General features: G+C 44.1%; 3 protein-coding genes across 5 annotated transcripts in view; 1 reads left to right on the top strand and 2 right to left on the bottom strand.

The window, feature by feature from the left end:
- Positions 1-3560: 3560 nt before the first annotated feature.
- On the bottom strand, positions 3561-14052 carry LOC310806239 (glutathione hydrolase-like YwrD proenzyme). The gene is made up of 11 exons (XM_083672282.1): positions 13898-14052; positions 13255-13408; positions 12032-12179; positions 10459-10665; positions 9153-9305; positions 8829-8916; positions 8425-8596; positions 6708-6864; positions 6184-6354; positions 5757-5841; positions 3561-4924 (listed from the first exon to the last, which is right to left on the bottom strand). The coding sequence occupies exons 1-11, from the start codon at positions 13995-13997 to the stop codon at positions 4683-4685; spliced, it is 1677 nt and encodes a 558-aa protein (XP_083528408.1). The 5' UTR covers positions 13998-14052; the 3' UTR covers positions 3561-4682.
- A 1237-nt stretch (positions 14053-15289) lies between these two features.
- On the top strand, positions 15290-17799 carry tm4sf4 (transmembrane 4 L six family member 4; the record flags this gene model as incomplete). The annotated part of the gene is made up of 5 exons (XM_083671140.1): positions 15290-15463; positions 16106-16195; positions 16807-16970; positions 17333-17516; positions 17737-17799. The coding sequence occupies 5 exons, from the start codon at positions 15290-15292 to the stop codon at positions 17752-17754; spliced, it is 630 nt and encodes a 209-aa protein (XP_083527266.1). The 3' UTR covers positions 17755-17799.
- Positions 17800-19075: 1276 nt separating this feature from the next.
- wwtr1 (WW domain containing transcription regulator 1) overlaps positions 19076-26876 on the bottom strand; it is a 33813-nt gene continuing 26012 nt past the window's right edge. For 2 of the 3 annotated variants that reach the window (XM_083671797.1, XM_083671799.1), the window contains 4 exons: positions 25476-25753; positions 22810-22937; positions 22464-22579; positions 19076-22338 (listed from right to left, as the gene is read on the bottom strand). In XM_083671797.1, coding sequence (XP_083527923.1) covers positions 22154-22338; positions 22464-22579; positions 22810-22937; positions 25476-25753 — 707 coding nt within the window. In that variant the 3' untranslated portion in view covers positions 19076-22153. The remainder of the gene's footprint in view (positions 22339-22463; positions 22580-22809; positions 22938-25475; positions 25754-26876) is intronic. The other variant, XM_083671798.1, reaches the window with a different exon arrangement.

The raw sequence follows: 26876 nt of genomic DNA, 5'->3' as shown, positions 1-26876 counted from the left end.
CACAACAGCGGAGGAGAGGAGCGGAGGAGAGGAGTAGAAGAGTGGAGAGAGAGGAGTGGAGTGGAGAGGGATGGGAGCGTTGGAGTGGAGAGAGAGAGAGAGAGAGAGAGAGAGAGAGAGAGAGAGAGAGAGAGAGAGAGAGAGAGAGAGAGAGAGAGAGAGAGAGAGAGAGAGAGAAGAGAGAGAAAGAGAGAGAGAGAGAGAGAGAGTGAGTGGGTGGGTGGGTGAGAGTGAGAGAGGTGTGGGCTCTGTCCACACCACACAGCTATAATCCAGGAAGGAAACTGAGGAGTCTCCAGGGTGTAGGGTTTAACTGAGGAGTCTCCAGTGTGTAGAGTTGTTTTAAGTGAACCCTCCAGCTCCTGCCAGTTGCTGACTGAGGGCTGTGACGCAACACTCTGTTTTAGACGCGGAGGGGGGGAATAGAGGGGACGCCACAGGAAGAGGGGTGAGAGAGAGTTTGAGTTTGACCAATCTCAGAGGGGTTGGAAGCATTCATGCTGAAAATATGACAAATCCCTCAGGAACTGAGGAGTATGTATGTGTGTGTGTGTGTGTGTGTGTGTGTGTGTGTGTGTGTGTGTGTGTGTGTGTGTGTGTGTGTGTGTGTGTGTGTGTTTCCCTCCCCAGAGCTACAGTAGGCTGGGTCTCACACTGTATTCAAAGCTAGAAACTTGAGAGACTAAACAACAACTTTCCTGGAGGAAAGACATCAGAATATTATCAGAGTTACTCAGCACACATCTAACATTCTTTAGACGGTGTGGAAAACACCCTTCCAATGTCACTCCACAAGCCAATCAAATAAATAATCTACAAATGTACTGCATGATAAATGTACTGTAAATGTCAGCCAGATTAGAAAACTAATGCGTGTGTATCTTGAGCCAGTTCTATCTTAAATTTCAACAATTTCACTTCTCGTCCAAAATCAACCCATGCCATCATCCAAAATCAACCCTGTTGTGGTATCAGATAATGAGTCTTCTTGGGGTATTTGACTGACAGCTGAAGGCCACCTGTGTCTACCTGATCCAGCGATTCTCTACCTCAACAGAAGATGGCATCAGATGAGCAAACAAAACCACACATAGACCCCAGGGCACCTCCATGAGACTACCCATTATTGCCACACTCATCACCACACAAACATACAGTAACGCATCATGGTCCACCTGACCAATCATTCCTTCACTTTCAAGTTATCAATAGGGAGTTGAGTATTAGGGACAACTACTACTGTGCAGTTCAACATTTAAACATGTGATTGAAAGTGTACAGTACACTGGGTACTACGCTGACATATAAGCAAGACAGGAATGCAACAGGAAAGTGCATTATAAAGAGCTCTCTCTCTCTCTGTCTCTCTCTGTCTCTCTCTGTCTCTATTTCTCCCTCTCTCTCTCTGTGTCTCTCTCTCTGGTGATCCAGGATTAACCCCTGTTGTAATCTGGTATAACGAACAGGCACGCTGGCCGCTAATGAGCAACGGCTGCAATTACTGAATGGATTATGTAAGAAAACAAACTGTTTAGGCCACTGAGTACAGTGTTTCATTATTCAGTTTGCTGACTGACATATTCCATGGGATTTGAGGTTGTGTACCGGGGGAATGCTTTAAGGCGATAAAACAGAAAACAAAAGTACAATCCAACTCAGTGTCATGGATTGGTTTGTTGTTTGTTGATGTGCGTGTGTGAATGTGTGTGTGTGTGTGTGTGTGTGTGTGTGTGTGTGTGTGTGTGTGTGTGTGTGTGTGTGTGTGTGTGTGTGTGTGTGTGTGTGTGTGATAAAGCACAGACAGCTGAACACTAAAGTTGATAACATTATCCCCCTCAAGGTTCATTGCCCTTTTTGTTGGTTCAAGGCAATATTAAGGTGTTTTCCTGTCTCTAAAAATAGTCAGAGATAACACCCACAGTTGTTCCACACCCACCATAGTGTATTGTCTCTGTATGGCTGTAAGACAAACCCTGCTTAATAACTCTATTAGTGTGTCTCTAAGATAGTTTAGATGAGTCTCTTAGACTGTTGGTCGTGGTCTATTCAGTTTAAATTTAGTAAATTCCTGAATTTAATTATAATTCAAATTCATTGAACGAAAAAAATCATCATTGAAAATAGATACCAATATTCAAATATTGAATGATAATCACTCTCCTGGATTTACTTGAATTGAGATAGAACTAAACCCCAACCCCAACTGGTCTCCTAACCCCTCCTAACTCCCAATAGCCTAAGTCAGCAGTTAGGACAGAGTGTGGGCTTGCTGTAGAGCCTATAGCGGGTTTGGGCGAAGGGGAATCGTGCACTTTGGACACAACTCGGCTGGAGGTTGTGTTTGTGCAGATTTTCCAGTGGCTCTGTCCAAGTCTGCGACCTTACTGGCCTGGGCTGGTCCCTATAGACCTCCATCACTCCAGAGACAACACAGTGTGTGTGTGTGTGTGTGTGTGTCTGTGTGTGTGTGTGTGTGTGTGTGTGTGTGTGTGTGTGTGTGTGTGTGTGTGTGTGTGTGTGTGTGTGTGTAAGGTGGGGAGGTCGGGGGGTGGGGTGGACTAGAATGGCTATGACTCAGACAGGAAGTCCCCCCTTCGCCCTCTTCCTCTCAGAGAATACGCTGTGACATTCAACTGGTCTGACACACTGGTCTGTTATTCACTGCTATTCACTCAAAGGGATGTAGTCAAGGCATGGCTGAACAACAAAACACCAGGAGAAGACATTTTGGGAATGATGCTGCTGCTACTACAGTGTAGGCACTTGTGTGACAGGAAGGACACAATTTGTAGTCATCACTACACCAAGCAACTGTAGCTACTGTAGCTAGCTATACTGGATAGCTTATTCAAAACAGAGAAATACCATTGTTTCCATATGATGGGTAGAGGATCAAACCGTTGGACTAATGAATGACAGAAAATAAGGGCATCCGTTTTTTCATCGTTGGCCAAGTCTTTGGCACATTGAATGATGAAAATGAATCACAGCTCTTTCATAGAAGTTTCATCAAGTTTGAATGCTTGCTTAAAATAGCCTGGCAGACAAACAACTGATTCATACTGGGGATATGGTCAGTGGTTCTGTTTGGGACCAGAAGACAGTGAAGAACAGGAATAATTCACATGCAAAAAGCGCAAGACGTTTGTTAGTCTTTAGGAAACAAGATATGAATACAAAGCGTTTAAAATATATATCAGGTACATTTTCAGTCACTGAGGTAATCAGCTTTTTGAAGAACGAAAACGAAGACTGTTTTAGCATCTTATCATATACAGTACAGATTATAGTACAGTTCACAAAATCACTAAATTCAAATAAAAACTCCATATTTCTGTCCATACAGTATATTTTGTTTATTACAGTATTCATACTGTCTGAATTATTGCAACTTTAACAAGAGAAGTCTTCAAAATAAGTGTTATACAAACAGTGTACAAACAGTGTTATACAAAGAGAGTTTGTAAACTAACATAAGCATAGGTACAAAACCTTTTACTTTCGTAAACAGTGAATGTCAAAGAGTTCAGCTACATTACAAATCAGAGGTTGTCGTGGAAATCTAGGGTTACCACCTTAGTATTTGGAGAGACTCTGCACAAATAGGCCCGTACACAATATATGTTCGATTTATTTATTTTAATGGTTGCAAGTATGGCAGTCTGTTAGAAAGTTACAGAGAGTTAGAAAGTTACAAACATACATTTATACTTTCAAACCCCCCAGGGCGGGTCTTCACATTTCATATCTGCTTCTCCCATAATGCACAGTTATAGGCACACTTGACCAGACATCTGTGGGTCCTGTGAAACATACATCTTTCTCATATGCCTTGGCAACAACACATCCATATACACTCACCGGCCACTTTATTAGGTACACCTGTTCAACTGCTCGTTAACGCAAATATCTAATGGTGTGGGGGATATTTTCTTGGCACACTTTGGGCCCCTTAGTTCCAATTGAGCATCGTTTAAATGCCACAGCCTACCTGAGTATTGTTGCTGACCATGTCCATCCCTTTATGACCACAGTGCACCCATCTTCTGATGGCTACTTTCAGCAGGATAACGCGCCATGTCACAAAGCTCACATCATCTCAAACTGGTTTCTTGAACACCAGATCTCATCTTAGGGATGTCGTGGAACGGGAGATTCGCATCATGGATGTGCAGCAGACAAATCTGCAGCAATGATGCTATCATGTCAATATGGACCAAAATCTCTGAGGAATGTTTCCAGCACCTTGTAGAATCTTGCCACAAATAATTAAGGCAGTTCTGAGGGCAAAAGGGGGTCCAACCTGGTACTAGCAAGGTGTACCTAATAAAGTGGCCGGTGAGTGCATGTGTTCCTTCTTTCACGCGCATCCATATGTCTGGCTTTTAGCACATTTTATAAGCATTAGGACTTATTATTATTATTATTATTATTATTATTATTATTATTACTTCTACTTCTCTACAGTTACATTTATGGCATTTAGCAGGTCATAAGCAATGCTTCTACTTCTCTATTTTATTAGTCTACTCAAGTCATAAGCAACGGGTGACTCTCAGATCACACAGTTGTTACAGACAAACATTCATTACATGATTAATGCTTACATGCTTATTTGCTGATATTTGCTCTCTGGTTCCCTCCAAATGAGGTTGAGAGGGGAGAGGAGAGAGAGGTGGTCACTAGTACCCCTGAGCACATCCGTCAGCCCTGGGGTCTGTTCCCGCCCACAACACCCTGACCGCCGGGTTAGCCTTCTGGCCAGACGGGCTCCACCAATCCCCAACAGTGATGACTTGGCCCCGCCCAAACTGTGCCCGCTCGTGGCCAGTGATTGGCCAGCTCACAACGTGGCCCCGGCTCCCCAGGATTTCAGCCACACCTTGATCCACACCGTCCTCCAGGTTCAAACGCCACTGCAGGTCTGAGAGAGGACAAGGGGGGGGGGCGCGTTCAGATAGAAATATATCACAAAGAACAGATACAGTATATCAACGAATCATGATCTATTGAACATTGAAGACCATCTTTTATTAATGACAGTTGAATTAGGGGGGTTAGTCTGGGCTGGTACAAAAACTTGCACACCTTGTGGCACCCCAGTACTGGAAACTTCCTTTGGTGGTTTACTATCCTATGCTCAAACCAGTGTTTCAGGAAACACACTGACATATAGCTGACCCAACCTCTGCGTCATGTTACAACTATGGATGAACAGAGATGCCTATTGTGAATAAACATTTTATGGGCTGCCACTGCCAGGGTGGAATATTCAAATTAGATTGTTGTCCTCGGCTAAGCAAAACATAAGAGATACAGTGTACTGAAGAAATTGATATTATGTGTAACTACTTCATGCATTAATCTTATTGCAAATTATATTGTACTTTCTTCATATGCAGGCGATTGATCACTAATATTAGTAACAGTCATTACTGACTGAAGGAGGAGTTTGTATGCTACTATATGCTACTGCAAGACTGCTGATCTGATCTGTATCATTGCTTTGCCCTGAATTGACTAAACACCTTCCTTGCATTCATAAGGCTACCTTATCCTGTTGTTGTTTACTCCTAGCCCTAGTCAGCCAGCCAGCTAGTCAGCTGGCCCGGGGCAGCGTCAAGCACGTGAGGAGGGGCATTAGGACCAGTCCTCCTAATGCAGCCACAATAATCACATTTATATGGAGTCTCACTGCAGGGGAACAAGGGACAGATGTAGCATGTGGCCTGTAGCCTGGTTCACACAGAGCTTACCAGCCTTTTCCAGATGCACAAACACACGAGGGGCGTCTACTGCCTGCTGGGGGTTCATCCCAAACTCCACAATGTTCAACAGCACCTGAGGAGAGAGAGAGAGAGAGAGAGAGAGAGAGAGTGAGAGAGAGAGCGAGAGAAAGAGTGAGAGAGCGAGAGAGAAAGCGAGAGAAAGCGAGAGAAAGAGAGAGAGAGAGAGAGAGAGAGAGAGAGAGAGGGGAGACATGGCCCATTAAATCACTAGGATAGCAGACAGGGTATATATATGACATATATATGACATATACTATATATGACAGTTAATGTGAGGTAGAATAGTCCAAATCTAGCTAATAATCTATAGTTGGGCTATATTGGCACTCTTAGAGTGTGTGTGTGTGTGCGTGTGTGTGTGTGTGTGTGTGTGTGTGTGGGTGGGTGTAGACACCTGCACGTGTCCTTGCGGCTGCATAAAGCCCCCCATGACCCCGTAGGAGCAGAGTAGTCGTCCTGAGGTGGGGTCAGTCAGCAGGGCAGGCATGATGGTGTGGAACGGCCGCTTCCCCGGGCCCACGCAGTTACCATGGCTACGCTCCAGGGAGAAGTTGGCGCCGCGGTTCTGCCAGAGAACACAGAGAGCTTGGATGAACTAACTAGATGTTTTCTAATTCTAATTCAAAATTCAGAACATTTTTTTCCTCTAAAAAATAACTTTTTACAGTAAATACCACCGTGGTTACACTGAATGAGTCATTCAAATTGTCAACATACACTGTATAGACTGGTTAATGGACAACCAGTGGGACACTCATTGACAAATTAAAGGAATCCCTAGACTGTTTGCTAACGGATCTAATGTCCTCAAATCAATAACATTATCACATACACATGCGCAAAATATTCACTTTGTATGTGGAATAAAATGCATAGAACAGAAATGGACTGTCCTCGGCAGGACTAGGTGGGACCCACATGCAGTGTGAAGCCACAGTCTTGCGGTACCAGGCCCGTTCCAAAGCTCATGTAGACACTGTTGACAAAGGAACAGGCGTTCCCTTCCTGGTCCACTACGGTGAAGTACACCGTGTCACTTCCCTGGGGTACACCATGTTCTGCTGCACCACTGGCCCTAGGACCAACACACTGTAGTTAGCACAGATCTGGGATCAGATGACTTTTCCCCTCATCGTAGCTTTAACAATACAGTATGAGAAAGGTTCACCAAACCTGACCCTGGACCAGTGCTTAGGGGTCACTTTGACATACTCCAGAATGAATACTGCTCGTTAGGGTAACCCTCCCATCAGTTTTGCATAATAGACTCATAACAGCAGCTGTGGGAATACTGGTATTATAGATACTGTGCAGATCTACTTAGATAGATGTTGTGCAGATCTACTAAGAAAGATGCTATGCAGATCTACACATCTCTCCATGATGATGGGATTGTTATAGCTATGTTGATGTGGTTCCTGAGATGTTCGATAATTCTCCACGCATGATAAAGATCTGGTGATCTGTGCAGACGTGTGCAGAGTCTATGCATCTCAACACACACTCCATGTGTGCAGCGCCCAGCTCAGGAGGACCCTGGTGAACAAGCCCACTGTTTGTGAGAGAGCACTACGGCTAATTAAGCTGCAGGCTCTCAAAGCAAATAAGAAGGTCTTACAAAGTCTCTCTCAGTGGATTAATGTCAACACTACTGACAACAAGCACTTGTTTTGCAAGACACAGTAATTACTTTGGCGACATTGCACTAAAGCAATTGAGAGCCTCACGGCATAACTGTGTGAGGGTAATTCTCTCACGCTGGCAATTTAATCTTCTTTGAGTCTTGCAAGGTGGAGGAAAGGAAAGATACTTTCAATTACATTTTGTAGAGATACTGTATTTAACACCATGAAAACACAACAGAAATAACATCAATATAATTTTGAGCTGAGTTAAAAAGCTACATTGGTCTCCACAGTTACAGTGGCTGTTTACACCACATGACTGTGAGTCATATTTGAATGTTTTAGTAGGTGTCCCTTCTATAATAGATAGACAGCTGTTAAACTTGATCGAAGCAGCCGTGACATGGAACTAGCGCCCGCTGTGTGTTTGTCTTTCATTTAGCATAACCAAGAGTCCAAAGTCTGCAAGTAATAACGACCCCTCAGTCCTGTCAATGTCGCCAACACACACACACACACACACACACACACACACACACACACACACACACATACACAGACACAGACACAGGGGTGGGGGCACTGGTGATGGCAGTGCTGGGGGGTGAGTAAACACTTATATCTAAAGCAAGCAGAGGGTGCCTGGCACACAAAGGTACCCGCTTAAAGGGACTGGGAACTGGGAGGGAGAGGGAGAGGGAGAGGGAGAGGGAGAGGGAGAGGGGGAGGGAGAGGGAGAGGCCAGGTGATGCAAGGGGTAGCAACGTGAGAACATTTTTCTCTGGTCCTTGAAAACAAAAAAAATTCTCATTCACTCTCCAAGCCCTGATCCTGTCATGCCCCCAGTCTACTACACTACACACACATACCGGTATACACACACACGCACGCACACACACACTCACACACACACACACACCCACCCACCCACGCACACACGCACGCCGACCTGCGTGCACGTACACACGCACCCACACACACACCCACCCACCCACCCACTGTGGTCTCACTTGTCCATGCATATGAGCCGGGAGCGCTGCTTGCTGTAGTTCTTAGACAGTAGGCCCTCCAGAGGCACCGTGACGTGGTCTGGGTCGGCACAGTAATGGGCCGTATCAGTCACGCTCAGCTTCAGAGCTTCAGTCAAAACATGGAGGTAACTAGCACTGTTGTGGCCCATCTCTACACATAGAAACACAAAGAGAGGCAGGATGCTTTACATGAAACAAAGTTCATAGTTAACAGCTAAGCTTGTAACTATCTATTGATCTCCTCCCCCACAATCAATAGGAGGCTTTGTCTTGGTAAAGGACACACACAACCAGTTATGGGGAGAGGATGCAGTACCGTTGATAAGGAAGCTCTCCAGTATGTTGGGGTTAAAGGTGGCCTATAGTTGGGATGAGGAAGGTACCTTGAATGGGGAAGTTCTCCAGTATGTTGAGGGCGATCAGTGCTGCCATGCCCTGCCCGTTGGGAGGGGCTTCCCACAGTCTCACGCCCTGAGAGAGACCACAGAGAGAGACTGTCAACAAGAGACACACGAGATAAGTCTTCATTGACATCACAGTTGGCCTACAGTCGGCCTACTACAGTCTGACAGAGAAGGAAAGAGGTGTGTGTTCAGTTCACAATGTTGCAGATAGAAATGTAACGTATAACACACCTCATATGCAGCAGACCTTCTCTATCGGATCGTTCTGTGACGTTGCCTTGATGTGTCCTTTCCCATACATACCCTGTAATCGGTGTGGATGGGTTTGACCTCTTCGGTGTCGTGGGTCTTCAGGTCCTCCAGACTCATGACCCCTCCGTTCTGTCTGATGACATCAACGATGGCCCTCGCCACCCTGCCCTCATAGAACCCTGCTTTACCCTGCTGGGAGAGCTCCTGAGGGAGGGGACACAGAACAACCAGTCAAACAGTAAATCTGTCAATAAATCAAAACAAAAACAGAAGATGGCTGCTGGTAGCTTGTATTTTACCTGGGATTCGCATGCAACAAAAGAACACAGAAACACATACATAAGTAATACAGAATCATGTGCATACAGAGAAAGCAACAATGATATACAGAAACTACTAGTGCTGTCTGTGCAGGGGCAAAGGAGAGAATGTTAACAAAGCAAACAGAAACACACAATGGTAGTACATTCACTGCATCTAGCATTGTACAGTAAGAACATAAACCACACATGTATGAATAGCTTCTATCTTTACAAGGCTATTCAGCTAACATACAAATAACATACAGTAAACACACATGAATAGACAGACAAACATTGAGTGTATCATGACTAAGACAGGAGTGTCTGTGTATACAGGACATGCCAAACCAACCCCTGAGGGCTTGCCTTGGGCCTCCCCATAGAGATAGAAACTGATTAGTTAGTTAGTGATGTCATCAGTTAGTGATTTCATTGCACGCACGCACGGACACACACACACACACACTCACCTGAGGAATGAAATGGCATGGAATGCCATGGAAACTAAAGTGACACAATGGGAGGTCATATTAATGAATATCTGCTTATTGGTTTTCAGTTACACATGGGTGGAGACAGTAAAGATAATGAGATGTCATTTGTTACTCATAATGGTATCAGTTGGGCTAGTGATTCACACTGGTAATGTAGGTGTGCAAGGACCAAACCTGTCAGAGAAGGCGCCAGGCAGAGATCAAAGTTGAGACCCACACCCCAGACACTGTCTGAGTCATGTTGAACACCACTGATACTCTCATTCAAGCATGTGTAGCTACACTACCTTATGTTCTCAAAAACGTTGGTAGAATAGCATGCATTGTGAATGACAGCAGTGAGACTACTGGGCAGACTAGTGAATGTATCAGTCCGTCCCAATTCAGATACTTCGCTTTTGTCATTTAATTTACTGTAGATATATTTGTGGTCTGATTCAGTAGACATACTCTCAACAGCACAATGCCATTACATCTATCAGTGGTCAGAGTAAATAGATGTAGCCTCTAGTTCAGGAGGTCAGCGCAGGGTTTATTTTCCTAACTCTGATCCGTAATTACCTGGAAGGTCTGGGCTAGGCCGGGATTGGTGAACACCTGGCCGTGATTTGGTGCTTGGCCTTCAATGAGTAAATCTCCGCCCAATTCCCTACCAGCAGCCCTCATGGTGGCGACGGCTTCGGCCCAGTGGTAGGCAGTAACCTCAGCAACGGGGAAACCCCCCCGGGCCAGCTCCGTGGCTGGCTGCAGGACTTCCTGCAGAGAGAGCTGGCGAACAGGAACAGGAAATGCCAGGAGTCACAACCTCACAAGACATGACCTCACAGGAAGTGGACAGAGTCCAGCGGAAACACATAGGCTCAACCCCACCACTCCCAACAGGAAGGTGTAGAGAGAGAGCTTCTACTACTACTACTACTACTAACTAAACTGGCAGGAAAGAAACAGTCAACCTGTACTGGAAAACACACATGCTAAGTCCACCCCCAGTCCCTACCTAGACCCCTCCGTGTGTAGTGTAGACCTGAAAGGACTAGATGATGAGTGAAGGTGATCTCAATGAGACTAACCTGGATAAATTAAGTTACAATGAAGAACCCCAACATAGAGATGGGTAAAGGTGGCAAAATATCTCCTTAGTACTGGTATAAATGTGTTCTAGTTTACAGAAGTTCTGTGATCTTGTTTAGAGAGGGTGTGTATGTTATCTTTCCAGGTTCAGGGATGTTTAAGTATCTTGTTATTACGAGTATATAAATGTTTAGAGATCATGCCGTCTCTATCTATACACCGAAGCAGGGTGTATACAGTTACCATCATAACTGATGTTCTGGAGACCAGAGTGAATATAAAAGTCTAACATTTCCATAAACAAAGCAACAGCTTACCACAGGAAGCTTGCCATGGAAACACATTATAAGTGCCTGAGAGGAAAGGAGCCCTGGACCCTGGCCAAACGTAGGCCTATAACCTACCAATGAGGTCTAAATATACCCAGGGAGGACAGTGAGTGGGAGTAAGGGCCATGAAGAGTTCTGTACAGTATCGCTTCCACAGGACGAGAAGGAGAGAGTTTGGATTTGTTCAATTGTCGCTATGGATATACTATTGACAAAACAAGGATAAGGAAAACAATGAAAAGGGAATCATTTCGGGGAAACAATTAATTCAGATCTCAGGCAAAGACTAGACTAGAATAGAATAGAATAGAATAGAATAGAATAGAATAGAACAGAATAGAATAGAATAGAATAGAATAGAATAGAATAGAACAGAATAGAATAGAATAGAATAGAATAGAATAGAATAAAATAGAATAGAACAGAACAGAACAGAATAGAATAGAATAAAATAGAATAGAACAGAATAGAATAGAATAGAATAAAATAGAATAGAATAGAATAGAATAGAATAGAATAGAATAGAATAAAATAGAATAGAATAAAACAGAATAGAATAGAATAGAATAGAATAAAATAGAATAGAATAGAATAGAATAGAATAGAATAGAACTTAATTGTCCAACCAAAGGTGGGTTTTCTTTATTATCTTTGGCCTCACCTCAGGCATAACAATAAGTAGCTAAATGCCTTGAGTAAAAAGGACCTGCATCATGATCATGGGTGAGAGATACCTTCTGACTCCCAAACAGTCGTACAGTGTCACACCAGCCGGCAGCTGCCCCTGGCACAGTGACATTCAGGGCATGGAAGGGTGGGATAGCCTCACTGTAGCCCTGCCCCTCCAGGTGGTCTATAGTCTGGGCTCTGGGGGCTCTGCCACTGGTATAGGAGAGACAGAGAGATACATCAGTTCATGACACACACACATACACGCACAAACACACACACACACGCACATGCACACGCACGAGCACGCACGCACAACACACACACACACACACACACACACACACACAGATAGAGAAACACACACACTCACACACACACACACACACACACACACAAGAACACACATGCAGACACACATACACACACGCACAGTGTGATACCAGTCAGCCACAAGCAAACATTCCTGTCTGCTGTTTCACACCAGGCCTTTCACATGTCCAGGCCACCATGCTGAGGGTCAAAGGGGAAGCAGAACACAATAGAAGCTTAATAAACACACAGCCAAGAATAACACTGGTTATTACTGAGTCAACATTACCCACATACACTATAATACCACAGACACAGACACATTATGCCTGATAATAATCCTTCATTAAACTACAGGAAGGCATTAATCACTGACTACTGATTGATTGAGACACAACATTATTATATGAGTCTATGTTTGACGTTGTGTTTACAAAGGTAGCTCCAAATGTAAATGGGGAAAATAATCCTCATGGCACACATCCTGATACATACACCCTGGTACATACTCATACAAGAAACTGCCATTGTCACCCCAGGGCCCAGGGGTCACTGGCGGGTCTGTAGTAAGAGCACTGAGATTGTCCTTATATGACTAGCTTGACCCTTTGCTGAGTAATATCATGTTTTATCTGTGGGGTGTGTGGTTTACATAGGCCAACACACACCGATAATGAAACATGCCAATCCATATATGGTCAATGAATATGACAGAACAGGGTGCTCCTGAATATCATGAACTTCAGTTGAATAGGCTACACTAATTTTCATCAGTGCTTCTCAGGGAGGGGTAGGCTACTATACTTCCTTAGGAGTGTGGTATCTTGCACATTAAACTATATGATGAGGATATTTCTTGAGAGGATTAAGCTACTGGTTTAAATGGCTTTATGATGGTTGGTCCAAGGTGTTGTGGGTTTGATTCTCGAACACAATCACTACTAGTGAAAGCGTCTTCTTGATGTGCAAACCTCACCTTCCGTTCAAGCCGCGCACCTCTCTGGTGCTTGCGTCATAGAACAGACAGAAGCAGTCCCCGCCAATACCGGTGCTGAACGGTTCTGTCACAGCCAGAGCGGCTGCCACGGCAACGGCAGCATCAGCAGCATTCCCGCCTCTCTTCAGGATGTCTGTGAATAAGACGGAAGCAAGGAAAATATCAGGTCAAATTGATTAGTGTGAAATGACAACTGCCTTAGGCCCACTGCTCAACAGAGGTTAATACGTCAAGGCATAAACTTAATTCAATCACTCGTAAAATAGGGTGTGTGCAACACATGCACTTCTTCTATTCCCACCATTGTCAAAGTGGGGTATCGATCTAGGGGGTACGCGAAATAAATCTGTGATTTACCTTCCCAAAGTAGTCCTGTTGAATAGCCGACTGCAGTCTCGGTACCAAAAATAAATGCATGCACCCTATCTAACAGAATAATATTATCACAATGTCTAATATGTAAGGGATAATGTTCATAGAATATCAATTGGGCTACAAAATAACCGACAGGGGGTACATGACTGTTAAAAGTTTGGGAAACACTGTTCTATTCCATACCACATCTTGGGAAGACGAAGTGCACAATTAACACAACTAACTCATCAATGCACAACTATCTCACCAAGACCGATGTTTGATGCCAGGGGCTGACTTGAAGCCACGCAGCCCTGTAGGCAAACAACAGGTGATCGGCGTGATGTGAAGGCAAACTCGGGCTCCATGCTCCCTTTGTAAATAAACCTTACAAACTTATAGTAGGCTACAAGCAAAATGTCTTCTGAAGTCACTGAGCAAAGTTCAGCCATAAAACAGGGTATGACTGACATGCGCGTTTGACTGTCGATTTGACTGTCGACTGTTTCTTTGGCTATTTGTTGTCCATCATAGCCGCTACACGACTATAAATCAATGTAAATCAATCCTTAGAGTACAATTATTGTTGTTACTTTGTATCGCTTGCTTCGCCTATGATTACTCTGGGATCGATTAACTTAGGAGAAACTGTGGATAAAAGATAACATCAATGAGTCCATTGAGTTTGTCTTTTCATGACACCAGTGTCAACAAACTGCACCAAATACATGCTTAATTTTGAAATAGTAACAGTTTAAATATGTAATGGTTATTACTTAAAGACCAGACACAAAGTCTACCACTAAATGTAATCCTGTCTATTTCAAAGTTATGGGCCGAAGGCAATAGCGGACTGGCCATCTGGAGCATCGGGAGATTCCGTCCCAGTCCGTCACTGGCCGAAGGTGGTGACTGGTTAAAGTGTAACCAACTATGCCTACTCTAAAATGTCTATGTATTTTATTGACCTAAAGAGAGGCCTAGTTTAGTACAAAATATGGATAGTAAAAATATCTGCTTTTGATATTGCAAATCTTCTTTATGTAATCTTTCTTCCTCAGTAACGTTTCCAAGCTTATCAAGGTGTGTGAGGTGGCCTTTATAGAAATGGTTCATGTTTCAAACTGTATTAATTAAAATGTATTCTGTAACACACTCATATTGTATTAAAGCACTGTCTGACGTATTTTAAACAATGCTGTGGAATGATGAGTGGTATCTAAAGCATATAAAGTGTATGCCCAGAACAACATAAACAGAGGGAAATACTCTAAAGTATGAGGAAAAGTATTCCTCCAACAAACAATTTTCCCATTGATAACCTCCCATGCCCTCCAGTGTGCGTTCAATAACTTCCATGTCCTCCACCAGAGTGGGGCCAGGCAGGCAAATGCTGTAGTAGAACATTAACTACGAACCAGATGGTTGTCATAGCACAGACGCTGTAAATTGAATTTAAGGTAGTGACATCATGCAGCTAGTGGGCTATATATACCTTATCCTCTGCCCCATCCCAAAGTGTTGTGTTGAGACAGTTTGGCGGTACCTACAGCACAGGTATAAGGGACTAATTTCTTTTTACAGAGGACCTACATAGGAGTGTGTGGTGTGAGAGCTTTTGGAGTGTTTCCTTTAGTGTTTTGGGCCGAACTGAATCATCATGTGTACGGGAAGCTTTGCCAAGTGTCTTGGTATCACCCTGATGCCCCTGGCTATCATCTGTGTGCTGTGTAACATCCTGCTGTTTTTTCCTGGAGGGGTACCAGCCTCAGAAAACAGCCACATCACTGATGAGGTCTGGTACTTCGGAGGTATACTGGGATCTGGTGTTCTAGTAAGTAGATTAAATTATTGGAAAATAATAATTGGGAATGGAAAATAGATTTGGAGTAACACCTTAGCAAATTGTCTTTTCTAATATAAGGCTAAATGTGTGATTTCAATTGAACGCTTGTTTTATGATTTGAATATTTCTATTTAACAAGTGAGAGAAAGCATGTCAATGATTTCATGAATTGGAATTAGCTAAAATAGTAATTGGATAGTATTTTGAAACCAGAGAATTATAAATATTCCCTAGTCATTACCATTTCAGATGGAGGTCATAATGTTGTGCATGAATAGTAAGTAGGCAGTTGAAGTTCTTGGCCTATGCTTTGTATGTTGATGGCATGGCTTTACATCTTGAGTGAGATGGAAAAGCTATACTGCGTACGCTCCTGGCCAGAACATTGATTGAATAACAAGCAGTTAGCAAATATTGCTGAATAGAAGGCGTATGTGTCAGAAAAGGCAAATTCAATCCCATGCCTAGAGTGTGTATGGGTAGGGCATACCGTTTGTCTGCGGCAGCAGGACCAACCACTAGACCATCCCTAGGCCACTGTGTTCCGGTCTGGTTGTGTTGTAATGCCCTGTAAAGGTTGTGATGTATATTGTACTGTAATACAATGATGTTCTGTATCTTCATAAACAGATGATCTTCCCAGCGCTGGTCTTCCTGGGCCTCAAAAACAATGACTGCTGTGGTTGCTGTGGCAACGAGAGCTGTGGAAAGAGATTTGCGGTGAGGAATTATGGGAAAAGGACACACTGTCATAAACACATACCAGCTAAAAAATATACCTCTGTATGTACTCTGTATAAACAATACATTGAGAGTGGTGAACAAACTCTCTCTCTCTCTCTCTCTCTCTCTCTCTCTCTCTCTCTCTCTCTCTCTCTCTCTCTCTCTCTCTCTCTCCTTCACTCTCTCTCTCTCTCACACACACACACACACACACACACACACACACACACACAGATACAAACTATTATACTTTTATATAATAGCTAAATGCAGAAACAAAGGCCAGGCATCAATGAAATACTGCAGAGTTATATTTTTCAAATTGATCCTCAACCCTGCTTTCAGAATGGGCCGAATTCAAATTAAAATGTACTCAATGTAAGAAATGAATCAAAAAATTAATCGAAAATGTGCCCCTTTGTTTAGACATTTCCAATTCAGAAATGTAATTTCAATTAACTTTTTCCATTGAATGCATTCAAATTCAAATTGACCCCAACCCTGCCTGCTCTCCACCCAGCCGGTGTTTAATACTGTATGAGCGACCCTCTAACTGAGATCTACCATTGATCTTACTGTTTGATGTGTCTGTCTGTATCTCTCCCCAGTCGTTCACGTCCATCATCTTCGCCGCGGTAGGAGTGTTGGGGGCCGGCTACTCCTTTGTTGTATCTATCGTTGCCATTAACAGAGGCCCTATATGTCTGTTTGAGACCACCAATAGTACCACCAGTGGTACTGAAAGGTTATGGACATACCCCTTCGTTGAGGGGTAAGTACTGTTGTGACCCCTCAGCTTCTGTGTCTGTATGTTCAGAAATGTACTATAACTGCTATTGTCCCTATTGTATTTGAAAAGTCCCCTATAAATGGTCTACAGTTGCTCAACCTAACCACTATCAACTGCCAGGTTGTAGGATGAGGTTTGGATTATGGGTAGGAGTAAAGGTAAGGTCTAAGGTTAGTGGATAGTTAGTTACAGTGTTAACATCTATAAAGCATCTCTCGTGGACTTTCCTTTATTTCCCCCCTCTGACCACACACTGTGGGAGGCCTGTACGTTGGCAGTGTCTTCTATAAATAATGTATAGTGGACCAGTCAAATAATATGACCCCCTCCTCCCTCCTCCTCAGTAACTACCTGTCTAACCACACCCTGTGGGACGATTGTAAGGAGCCGGATGGCATTGTGACATGGCACTTGACCCTGTTCTCCATGCTGCTGATCATGGGGCTGCTGCAGGCCGTGCTCTGTGCCGTCCAGGTGATCAACGGACTCATAGGATTCATCTGTGGAGACTGCTGCGGATGCTGTGGGGTAAGGATGGAGTAGAAATGTATGGAATGCGATAGAATGGAATGGAATAGAATAGATTTCAGTTTTGCTCTCCTCCTACAAGACAAAGTGATTCTCCATTGAAAGTGCATTCTAGTTCAGGGGCGGGCTTAATCTGTGTTGGGGAAACTGCCCCTGTGTGTTTGGATTTGAGCTAGGGAAGATTTTCGTCCAATGTCCATGTCCTGTGCTTGTCTTTCAGAGTGATGGTGCCGTCTAAGAACACAGGTTGAATCCCCAACAATGAGATTGAAGACTTCCTACAAAAATTGGCTTTCTATTATGAGGTGTATGGTTTCTTTATGTATTTTTACAGTTTTTCAATTTGTCTTTTATTTCACATTGCATTTAGCTTCATTCTTTTGCTTGACGGTAAAGCTTATGATGGCAGAGGACATTCAAATGCTACATTGTTGAATATTTATTTTGTTTTCTGTATTAGATTTTCTATTTTGTACATTTTTTTAATGAAAATAATATAAATGTATTTTCATCAAACCTTTGATTCTGTATGTACAAAAATAAGTGTACTTTTTACATGTTGCATCATGGGAACATGCTATATCTTTCAAAGAAATTTCTGAAAGATTACTTTGAAACTGAAATCAGTTGTCTCCTCAAAAAGTATGTCTGAGTAATGCCAGTATGCTTTTGTGAAAACAATTAAAATCCACAGAACCTTTGCCTGTAATCTTATGTAATTAGATTGCAAAGCTGAAAGCATACATGGATGTCCCCCCTAATTGTAAAGGTGTATATGACTGTCCACACCTGCATCAGTCTTATTTGATTAGCCTCTGGCTTATGTAACTTTATAACTGTATTCCATGTTGTTCCTGCTAATAAGGGAACATGGCTAGCTTCCCTCCCCTGAATCAATACTGTTATCTCTCGTGGTGACTATGGAGTCTTTGTCATGTTGCTTAATAACTGGCTTTATGAGGAGGTCTGTTACCCAATACAAGACAAACACTCTGCCGTCTAGCTTTCTCTTACCAAGGCATCATTTGCATTTACTGTAGATGGTTGGATTGGAGTTGTTGTCATGGGGGCATATAGCACTTCCGGATGTAGTGTGATTGGATCTATAGCATTATGGTTGTCAGCTTGAGGTGTTATTCAATATAAGGAACGGTTATGCCTCTAATTGTAACACCAAAGCTTCCTGATGTGATATGATTGGCTGTGAGGTGAGAGATGTTATTCAATATCAGAAACATAAATAGAAGTCTATGGTATCTATTGTCTAGGTCTAAAGACAATATAGTATGAGGTCTTTCATCCTGAGTACCATCCTGACACCTAGTGGAGAGATGATACAGCTTCAGACTGACCACATTGGAGGTTTCCCAGACAAGGAGTAGGCCAAGTCTGGATTAAATAGCATTTCAAATGGAGATTCTCAGTTGAAGATGCTTTTTAGTCTGAAATGTAGGCTTAATTTCGGTCCAGAAAAACCTGCCTGCTTGAGTCCTAATACCTTCTGTGCTTGACAAGGAGGTGTACTTTAAAGTAATCAATAAAAACAACTCACAAGACAATTCATGGTTCCGAAACCAATTTATTCAGATTTTTTTAAAACATGTTACACGACTTAATTGTCATTTTTCAGAGACTTTGTGCCGAGGTTACATTATTTCAAAATGAACTCCACACTGCCAAGAAGATATGGCCATTTCTGTTAGTGTGTGTGATTTCACAACTCATCATCATCATCATCATCATCAGACAGCATGCCTTCAACATAATCATGCCTTAACCCGTACCCTCTACTAGCCTAGCCACACAACCCCATCACATGCATTGTAGCTGTAGCATAGCCGTAGCTTAGCCGCTGTCCATTCCATTCCATGCCACTCTATATGCACCAATAGTCAAACGTGTGCTCCACACCACATCATTTCATGTCTTCAAACTCCCTATCAAACACCACTGTGTTTACCCCTGTGGTCTCAACCCCATCTCTCCAGGTCTTTTTAGATTAACAACATGACAATCCATCAATCAGATACAAATGCATACATATTCATAACCATTTTCTTGAACTTGTGCCCCCCCTCCATACTGGAGCGTGTCAGGCCCGCAGCCCAGTGACCCCCTCAGTGCTTCTCTGTTGGTGCTAGAACAACACTTCATTCAACAGGAAAGACACACCAGAATCCCTTTCTACCACACAACGCGGTATCCCAATAGTGTAAAGACGCTCCCTCTCCTTGTCTCCTTTTCCTTCACCTGCTCTGATCTGAGAACACAGGACAGACATGATGGTAGACTCCTGTGAGATCTACTTTCACCCGTCCGTGCAGACGAAGCAGAGACAAGGAGGGAAGCTGCTTAAGACTATTAAGACGAACAAACAATGTGGGCGCCGGCTCTGAGCTTCATGTAATCATCATTGGAGGGAGCCCTTGTCTTTCAATAGGGCCTGGGTATCACAGGGCACGATTGGGTAAAGGTCAGTGTCCCCTCTTTCCACCCTCTAGGCCCATCCCCCTCCCACCTTGACGTTAGGACGTCATGAGCGCAGTGTTGGCTGTGCCCAACGTGGCACGTTGTGGCGTGTTATTGAACGCCCCTCCAATAAACTTGCCCTTAACCCTCCTCCCTCCCTCATCCCTCCCTCCCTCATCTCTCCCCACACCTGCCTCTTCCCATGATCCATCACCCTCTCGCCTTCTCAGTCCTAACGTTCTACAGAGTAACCAGAAACAGTAGTCGCCATATAAAGTCGGGCTATAGACCACCTATGCTAGAAATAGCAAATATGTCATTCAACATGCAATACAAAAACTGAAACAAATGTAGAAAAAAAAAAAAAGATCAAACTGGATTGTACAATATGAGGGCTGGCAAAATTAACAAAGATCACTATGCCAATCCATGCCAATCCAATCTGATAATTCAGTAAAATCCTTTAAACGTAGGCACAATAATCTCAGGCCATATAAAATACTATTGTTGCATATTCTCCGCAGAACAGATATTAGAAAAACGTTGTCCTTTGGGTTTATAACAGCTCTACCTCTGCGAGCCCATAGACAGACCAAGGACAGAGTTTGCTTATCAGGGATTATCAAGCCTCAATGTACATTTAACCAAAACATCTACCATTGTGGGAGTTTCTTATGATCATCTAACTTCAACATTCACTTCAATAATCTGATATCTTTGAATCCCATGCTGATTTGTAGTGCTTTGAAATCTCAATTTCATTTACAAAAACCCCACCTAAAAATCTCTAAAAAATAAAAGAATCATAGCTCTTGATAAATACTAAAAATGCAAACTCTATATTATAAGTCCTACAATGGCACCAGATGCAAAGAACCCATCTAGGCTATTTTTTTTACAGTATATAAAAAAGAATACTGTAGCATGATATAAAAAGTACATAGTATAAAACACAAGTCTACTGTATTTATGCACAAAGCTGCATAACTGAGGCATGAGCTTTAGTGTTCTAATAGCTACATTGGAATCAGCTTGAGTACAATTATTAAAATGACAAAAACAAAAACACGGTTCTCTTTAAAAAAATCAAACGGAGTACAATTTTAACGTTTTTAAAGCTTTTGTAGTGACATTGTGAAGAGTAGGAAATATTCATTTGGTATAATAACCTTAAAAGGAGGACAAAACCCTTTGTTCTTATGGCTGCTCTAATGAGGAAGAGGTGAATCCCAAGGTGTTTGTGTTTGTCAGCAGAACCAACAGTAACCTAGCCTATGGAGCTCAATATTCTGAGCCCAGAACTGTTGAACTGTTTGGCACTAAAGACCTGTTACATAAAACAGTTTACAGTGCTGAGGCCCACAGTGGTCCATTTTACATACAGGACCAACCTACAACCCTGTAGCCATTTTAGAACAACTACAGTAGCTTAAGCAATAGCGCCACCTGCTGGCCATAAAGCCTCCCTGCATACGTTTTGATAGCACAGTTATGGCAAAGAAATACCACTGGATACCAATCTGTGTTCTCCAAGTATAATTGCTCCACATTGAAAGTAAGTCACCCCAAGAGAAAAGGAATGATGTTAATAAAATATCAATTGCAGTTCCAAAACAAGGGTAGTAGGTAGAAATCAATTAAATCACCTCCAACTTTGTTCATTCACCATTAACAAATGTACTGTTTTGTTCTCTCACGGCTTTGGTTATTAATACTCTTTGGCTGTGTTTCATTGTCCATACTTGCATACCACCTAGGACAATACATTGCCTGATTCTATATGGTATACTAGTGTGGATATTGGAACATAGCCTTTTATCTCTTTGTTCTGAACTCTGAGGGATATGTCTGTAGTCTGGCAGCGCTGGGGCAGACAGACAGAACCGAGCGCAATGTTACACATGAAGAGAAGGAAGGACGTCAGAAAGAGAGATACGCTGATTTAAAATAAAAAAGGTAGCACAGATGTTAAGAGTCTTTAGATATGTGGAGTGAGTCTTTTCATCCCGCTGGGCATCTGGGAGCATCTAGCGCATGTGTGTGTGTGTGTGTGTGTGTGTGTGTGTGTGTGTGTGTGTGTGTGTGTGTGTGTGTGTGTGTGTGAGTGTGTGAGTGTGTGTGTGTGTGTGTGTGTGTGTGTGAATGCATGGCTATATATGTGTGTCTTTCTAAAGCCAGGTGAGGAAGGGCTCGCTCTTGTTGAGGACTGACTCCACGTCGTTGAGGATGGGGATGAGATCTGCGCCCTCCAGTGTGCCCAGGTCAACGTTGGTGCCAGGCAGTGAGTCCAGGAAGTCTGGGAAACGGCTGTGCTGGGGCACGTTCATACTGCCACCCTGAGCCATGCTCTCACCTGGGAGAGAGACAGGGGGGAGATAGGTGAGACAGGGGGTGAGAAAGGGGTGTGTGTGTGTTTGTGTGTGTGTGTGTGTGTGTGTGTGTGTGTGTGTGTACTTGTGCATGTGTTTTAGGACCTACCTGTGTCCATCTCCTCCATGTTGTTGAGGAAGTCCTCCGGGGTGGTGGGGATGCTGTAACAGCCCAGACCCAGACCACTGTCTGTACTCTGCTCCCTGGAGTGCTGGAAGTGACCGCTGTGAATGGAACACACACACAATCATTACACCCAGGTTAACCATTATCCTAACCCAGAAAAGACAGATCATGAGGAAGAGAGGATAGGTAGAAAGAAAGGAGAGGAGAGAGGGAAGAAGTGAGAAAAAGACAGGAGAGGGGGAATAAGGACAGAGTAGATAGGGGAGAGAGGGAGAGAAATAAGAAAAACAAAAGAGAGAGGGAAGTGACAGAAAGAGATAGTACTTGCCTGTTGAGGAAGGGGTCAGAGCCATTGGTGGGCATGTTTCCCTGGGTCATGGGTGCTGGGTTGGAGCCGGTGGGCACTGGTGCCATGCTCTCTGAGTCCATGGGAAGCTGTCTACACAGCGCCACCTCCTAGGGAGAAGCAGAAGCCAGAAGGGGGGTGGGGGAGGTGGAGGGGGGGGGGGGGGGGTGAAAAAAGGGAAGGAGCATGGAATGGGGTGACATGCATTGGAGGAAAAAAGATGGAGGGGCGATAGACAGGGAAGGTGAGGGGTAGGTTTATGGAGGGGAGAGAGAAAGAGGGTGAGAGAAGAGAGGAGGGGGGAAAATAGATTGAGATTACTTAAATCATGCTCGTTATTGCAATTCAACAATTTTACAAAGTCATATTCATCTCAATTAGTGCAAGAATAACTTGTGTGAACACTTCAGGTGGATGAAGACCAGAAGTCTCCAAACCAGTGACCAGATGAATCTCCTCAAACAGTCATTATGTGAGTAAATCATTGGAGTAACTTCAGAGTCAGATTCAGAGATACACATTCGCACGGTTATGCCCCTGGACAGGATTGGCTGATAGTCTTAAAAGAAGTGGGCCACAGCATCAATTACAAGTGTTAGCTTTCTACTGCACAGATAACCCTAACCTAACCCTGACATATGAGGCCCGCACGCACGCACGCACGCACGCAAAAAGGTGCGGGAGAGTGAAAGGTTAGGGCTCTTTGTCTTCTATGGGCTCAGATAGGGAGGGGAGGGGAGGGGAGGGGAGGGGAGGGGAGGGGGGGTGCCCTACCCTCCTCCTGCCCTGCTCCCTGACACCGATTGTGGTTGTATCAGTCACTCTCTCTCTCTCTCTCTCTCTCTCCCTCCCTCCCTCCCTCCCTGGGCCATGACCAGCTCCTACAGCACCAGTCACCTGAGAGACAGCAGCTTGAAGCTCCCATTCACACTGACTGGCTGTTCATTCATGTGACAGTGAGGCTCGAGGAACAAACACAGGAACTAACAGGAAGGGGGTTTCCAGCCTGCTTGAGGAAGGCTTTATGAGAAAGTCGAGAAGTGTGAGTGTGTGACATTGGAGCTCTCGTAGTCGAGACACACATGCTCACACCTGCAACTGCACGCACGCGCGCGCACACACACACAAAGACACACACACACACACACACACACGTGCAATCGTAGACAGACACACACAGTTCAAGGGGGAGGACAGTGGAAAATGGAGATGCTCCTGCCAAAACGACATTCCTGACTCATCACTTTTTTTATTCAGTCCGGGAAGAAAAACACAGATGTTTTTACCTGAGTAAAAGTGTATACACACACACACACACACCTCTCAGACCATGTCATGTCTCTCCCCTTGGCCAACCCTACAGGCCAAAAAGCCCAGCCAGAGCTACTCAGGGTGGGCCCAAGGAGTTCTGGGTAAAGATAAACACTTCCTGGATGAGGTCATTGCCCGGACGGATGATTAAGGCACCCAAATTGTAAACAGTGATGGTAGAGAGAGTGGTCTCTCTCAGGGTCGACTCTGTCAATGTAAATACTTGTCTTTATGTGAGTCTTCCTGTAAGAACTGCTGGACCAAAACAGCTCTTAAAGAGCAGTTACCATTTTAACCACTAGGGGCAGCTAATGCTTACTTTATGCCCTACTATCCCCCCCTAAAACAAGGCTCTTTATTACCCTGAAATGGTGAAAATCTGGTTGTTTTATCCTTCTCTATTAAACAGTGTCAGAACTAACCCAACCCTTTTTCCCTTAGTGTTAACACTTCAGGTAGGTCTGACAGGATCAGAAGTGCGGGCTATTTGGTGGAACTGTAAACTGTAAACGATCTCACTAGCTTACTACTAACATCTGGGTGAAGTCTCCATCACAGACCCATTCCTTAATAATGACCTGATCCTCAGACTGGACATGTATCATGTATGTGTGCACACTCGCTATTTCTCTCTAGCTCCAAACAATCCAACATCTGTCCAGTTGAAGAGGGCTCCATTTCCTATCCTCTCCAGATGGCTTCTGGGAAACTGCTGTCATGTATGATGGGGGACTTGAAGAAGAAGGGGAGGATGACTGAGGAACTGACTGACTGACCTCTCTGGTCTGGAGGGTGGGCTGGGCTGGGGTAAACAGTAGGCTTGTAGACCTAAACAGGAAGGCTGGGAATAGAGCAGGCCTCCCTGTCTGTGGGACCACAGGGCCTGGCTGGCCGGAGAATACACACTTGACTGGCCCGGGCTGGGATGGAGGGGCTCATAAACAAACGGACCCTTTTGTTGTCGTTATTGTTTTCTTTCTTTCTTTCTTTCTTTCGTTCATTTTCTTTCTTTCTTGAAAAGGTACGGAGTGAGGACTGAGGTATAAAGGGTTTAAGTGGAGACTGGGATCGGGTTCAGGGTTTAGAGTTTAGTTTTAGGGGTTGGGATATGTAGGCTTAAATGTTTGAGGCTAGCCTAGTAGCATATGCAGAATTTAGGTTCAGTCTGCCTGGTTTAGGGACTAGGGTTTAGAAGGTTCAGGCTTATGGACCTGTGATGTAGGATTGATGTTATATGATGGGGCATATATATAATAGGGTTGGGTAAGGGGCTGGGGCATAGGGTTTGGGGACTGGGGCTATAGGCTCCTGCAGGGTTGAGGTTTAGCCTGCCTCACCTGTCTCATCAGCTCCTCCTGTCGTCTCTGGATCCTCTCTCTCTCCATCTGGATACGCTGCAGCCTCATCTTCTGCTGGTGCTGCTGCTGGGCGCTAACGCTAACGCTCAGGGGGCTGGACAGGCTCATCATCCCAGGCTGGGAGCTCTGCTGTTGGGGGAGGGAGGCAGGCGAGGCCAGGGCTTGGGCCTGGGCCTGCTGGGGCTGGGCCTGCTGCTGTTGCTGCTGTTGCTGGGCGTGTTGAAGGTGTTGCTGGTGGTGGTGTTGTTGGGACATCACTGTAGAGAATAGAGAGGTGTTATTAGAATTATATTTGAACTACTGCATTTTATTCAATCCAATACTGAGGATTTTATTCAATCCAACCTCAACTATATGTGTTTTGTGATTTGGTTGGATTTGGTTAGATTGATTCTATAGATAGATTTGATCAGATAATTTCTGGAGGTTTTAGGAGCCCTGTCCAAGTGATCTTGATTAAGTCTGTACACAGGCTTTAGATCACCCACATGTCTACAGTATTAACACATGAACAGGGGCTTAACTTAACACTTTGAGCTGATCTTAGAGCACCAATGACACATCACTCTTTTCCACACCACTGCTTGAGGAGTGAGACAAAGTCCAGCCAGGGTATAAGGCTTCCGCACCCACGCACCCACACACCCACACACACACACACACACACACACACACACACACACACTGTACAAGGTGTACATCTCTAAACACTAACTCACATATAAACACCAGCCAGAGATTACACAGAGTGCCAAAACATGAAAGCTGTGATAGAAACAGCCTGACCCCCTCAGCTAGAGTAAACAGAAACTCAGCCACGTACCGGCACTCTAAAACCATCACAGTAATACAGACTCCTGCTCTGCTGCTTAAGAAGGAAACCAGATGCTCTGCTCAAACTCAACGACAGTAACCTCGAGCAGCAGACTAGGCTATTCAGGAAGGCCACAGGCAACAGGCACTTGTGTGTGCTCGGAGAAAAAAACAAGTTTAGAAGTGAGAAAACGACTTGTGGACTTACTGGACGACTGTCTTCAGTAGCTCAGTTAATCATCAGTTACCATTCTATTCATGACGGAGAAATCATTATCAAGCCATGAGTTGGTCACTGTGTTGCTAGGGGGGTCGTTAATCATTACAGGGCACTGTGTCGGCAGATAGATACCTGGAGTTCCCAGGAAAGGGTTGGTCTATACTGTAAAACCTAGCCAACCCCTAATCCTAACCTTAACCATTATGGGTATGAAACTAAATCTGACCCCACATCAGCTGTTAGGGGCAGCAGCGGGGCCGGCGTGTGAGGCTTAGAGGCACGTGGAGTGGAGATGAATGTAGCTGAAGCAAGGCTGAGGACAGGTCAGGACACAGAGGCAGAGTGAT

The sequence above is a fragment of the Argentina silus genome, assembly GCF_951799395.1.
Source record: "Argentina silus genome assembly, chromosome: 6".
Classification (NCBI taxonomy): domain Eukaryota; kingdom Metazoa; phylum Chordata; class Actinopteri; order Argentiniformes; family Argentinidae; genus Argentina; species Argentina silus.
The sequence above is the reverse complement of the archived record's forward strand: the minus strand, read 5'-3'. Positions and strand labels throughout refer to the sequence as shown.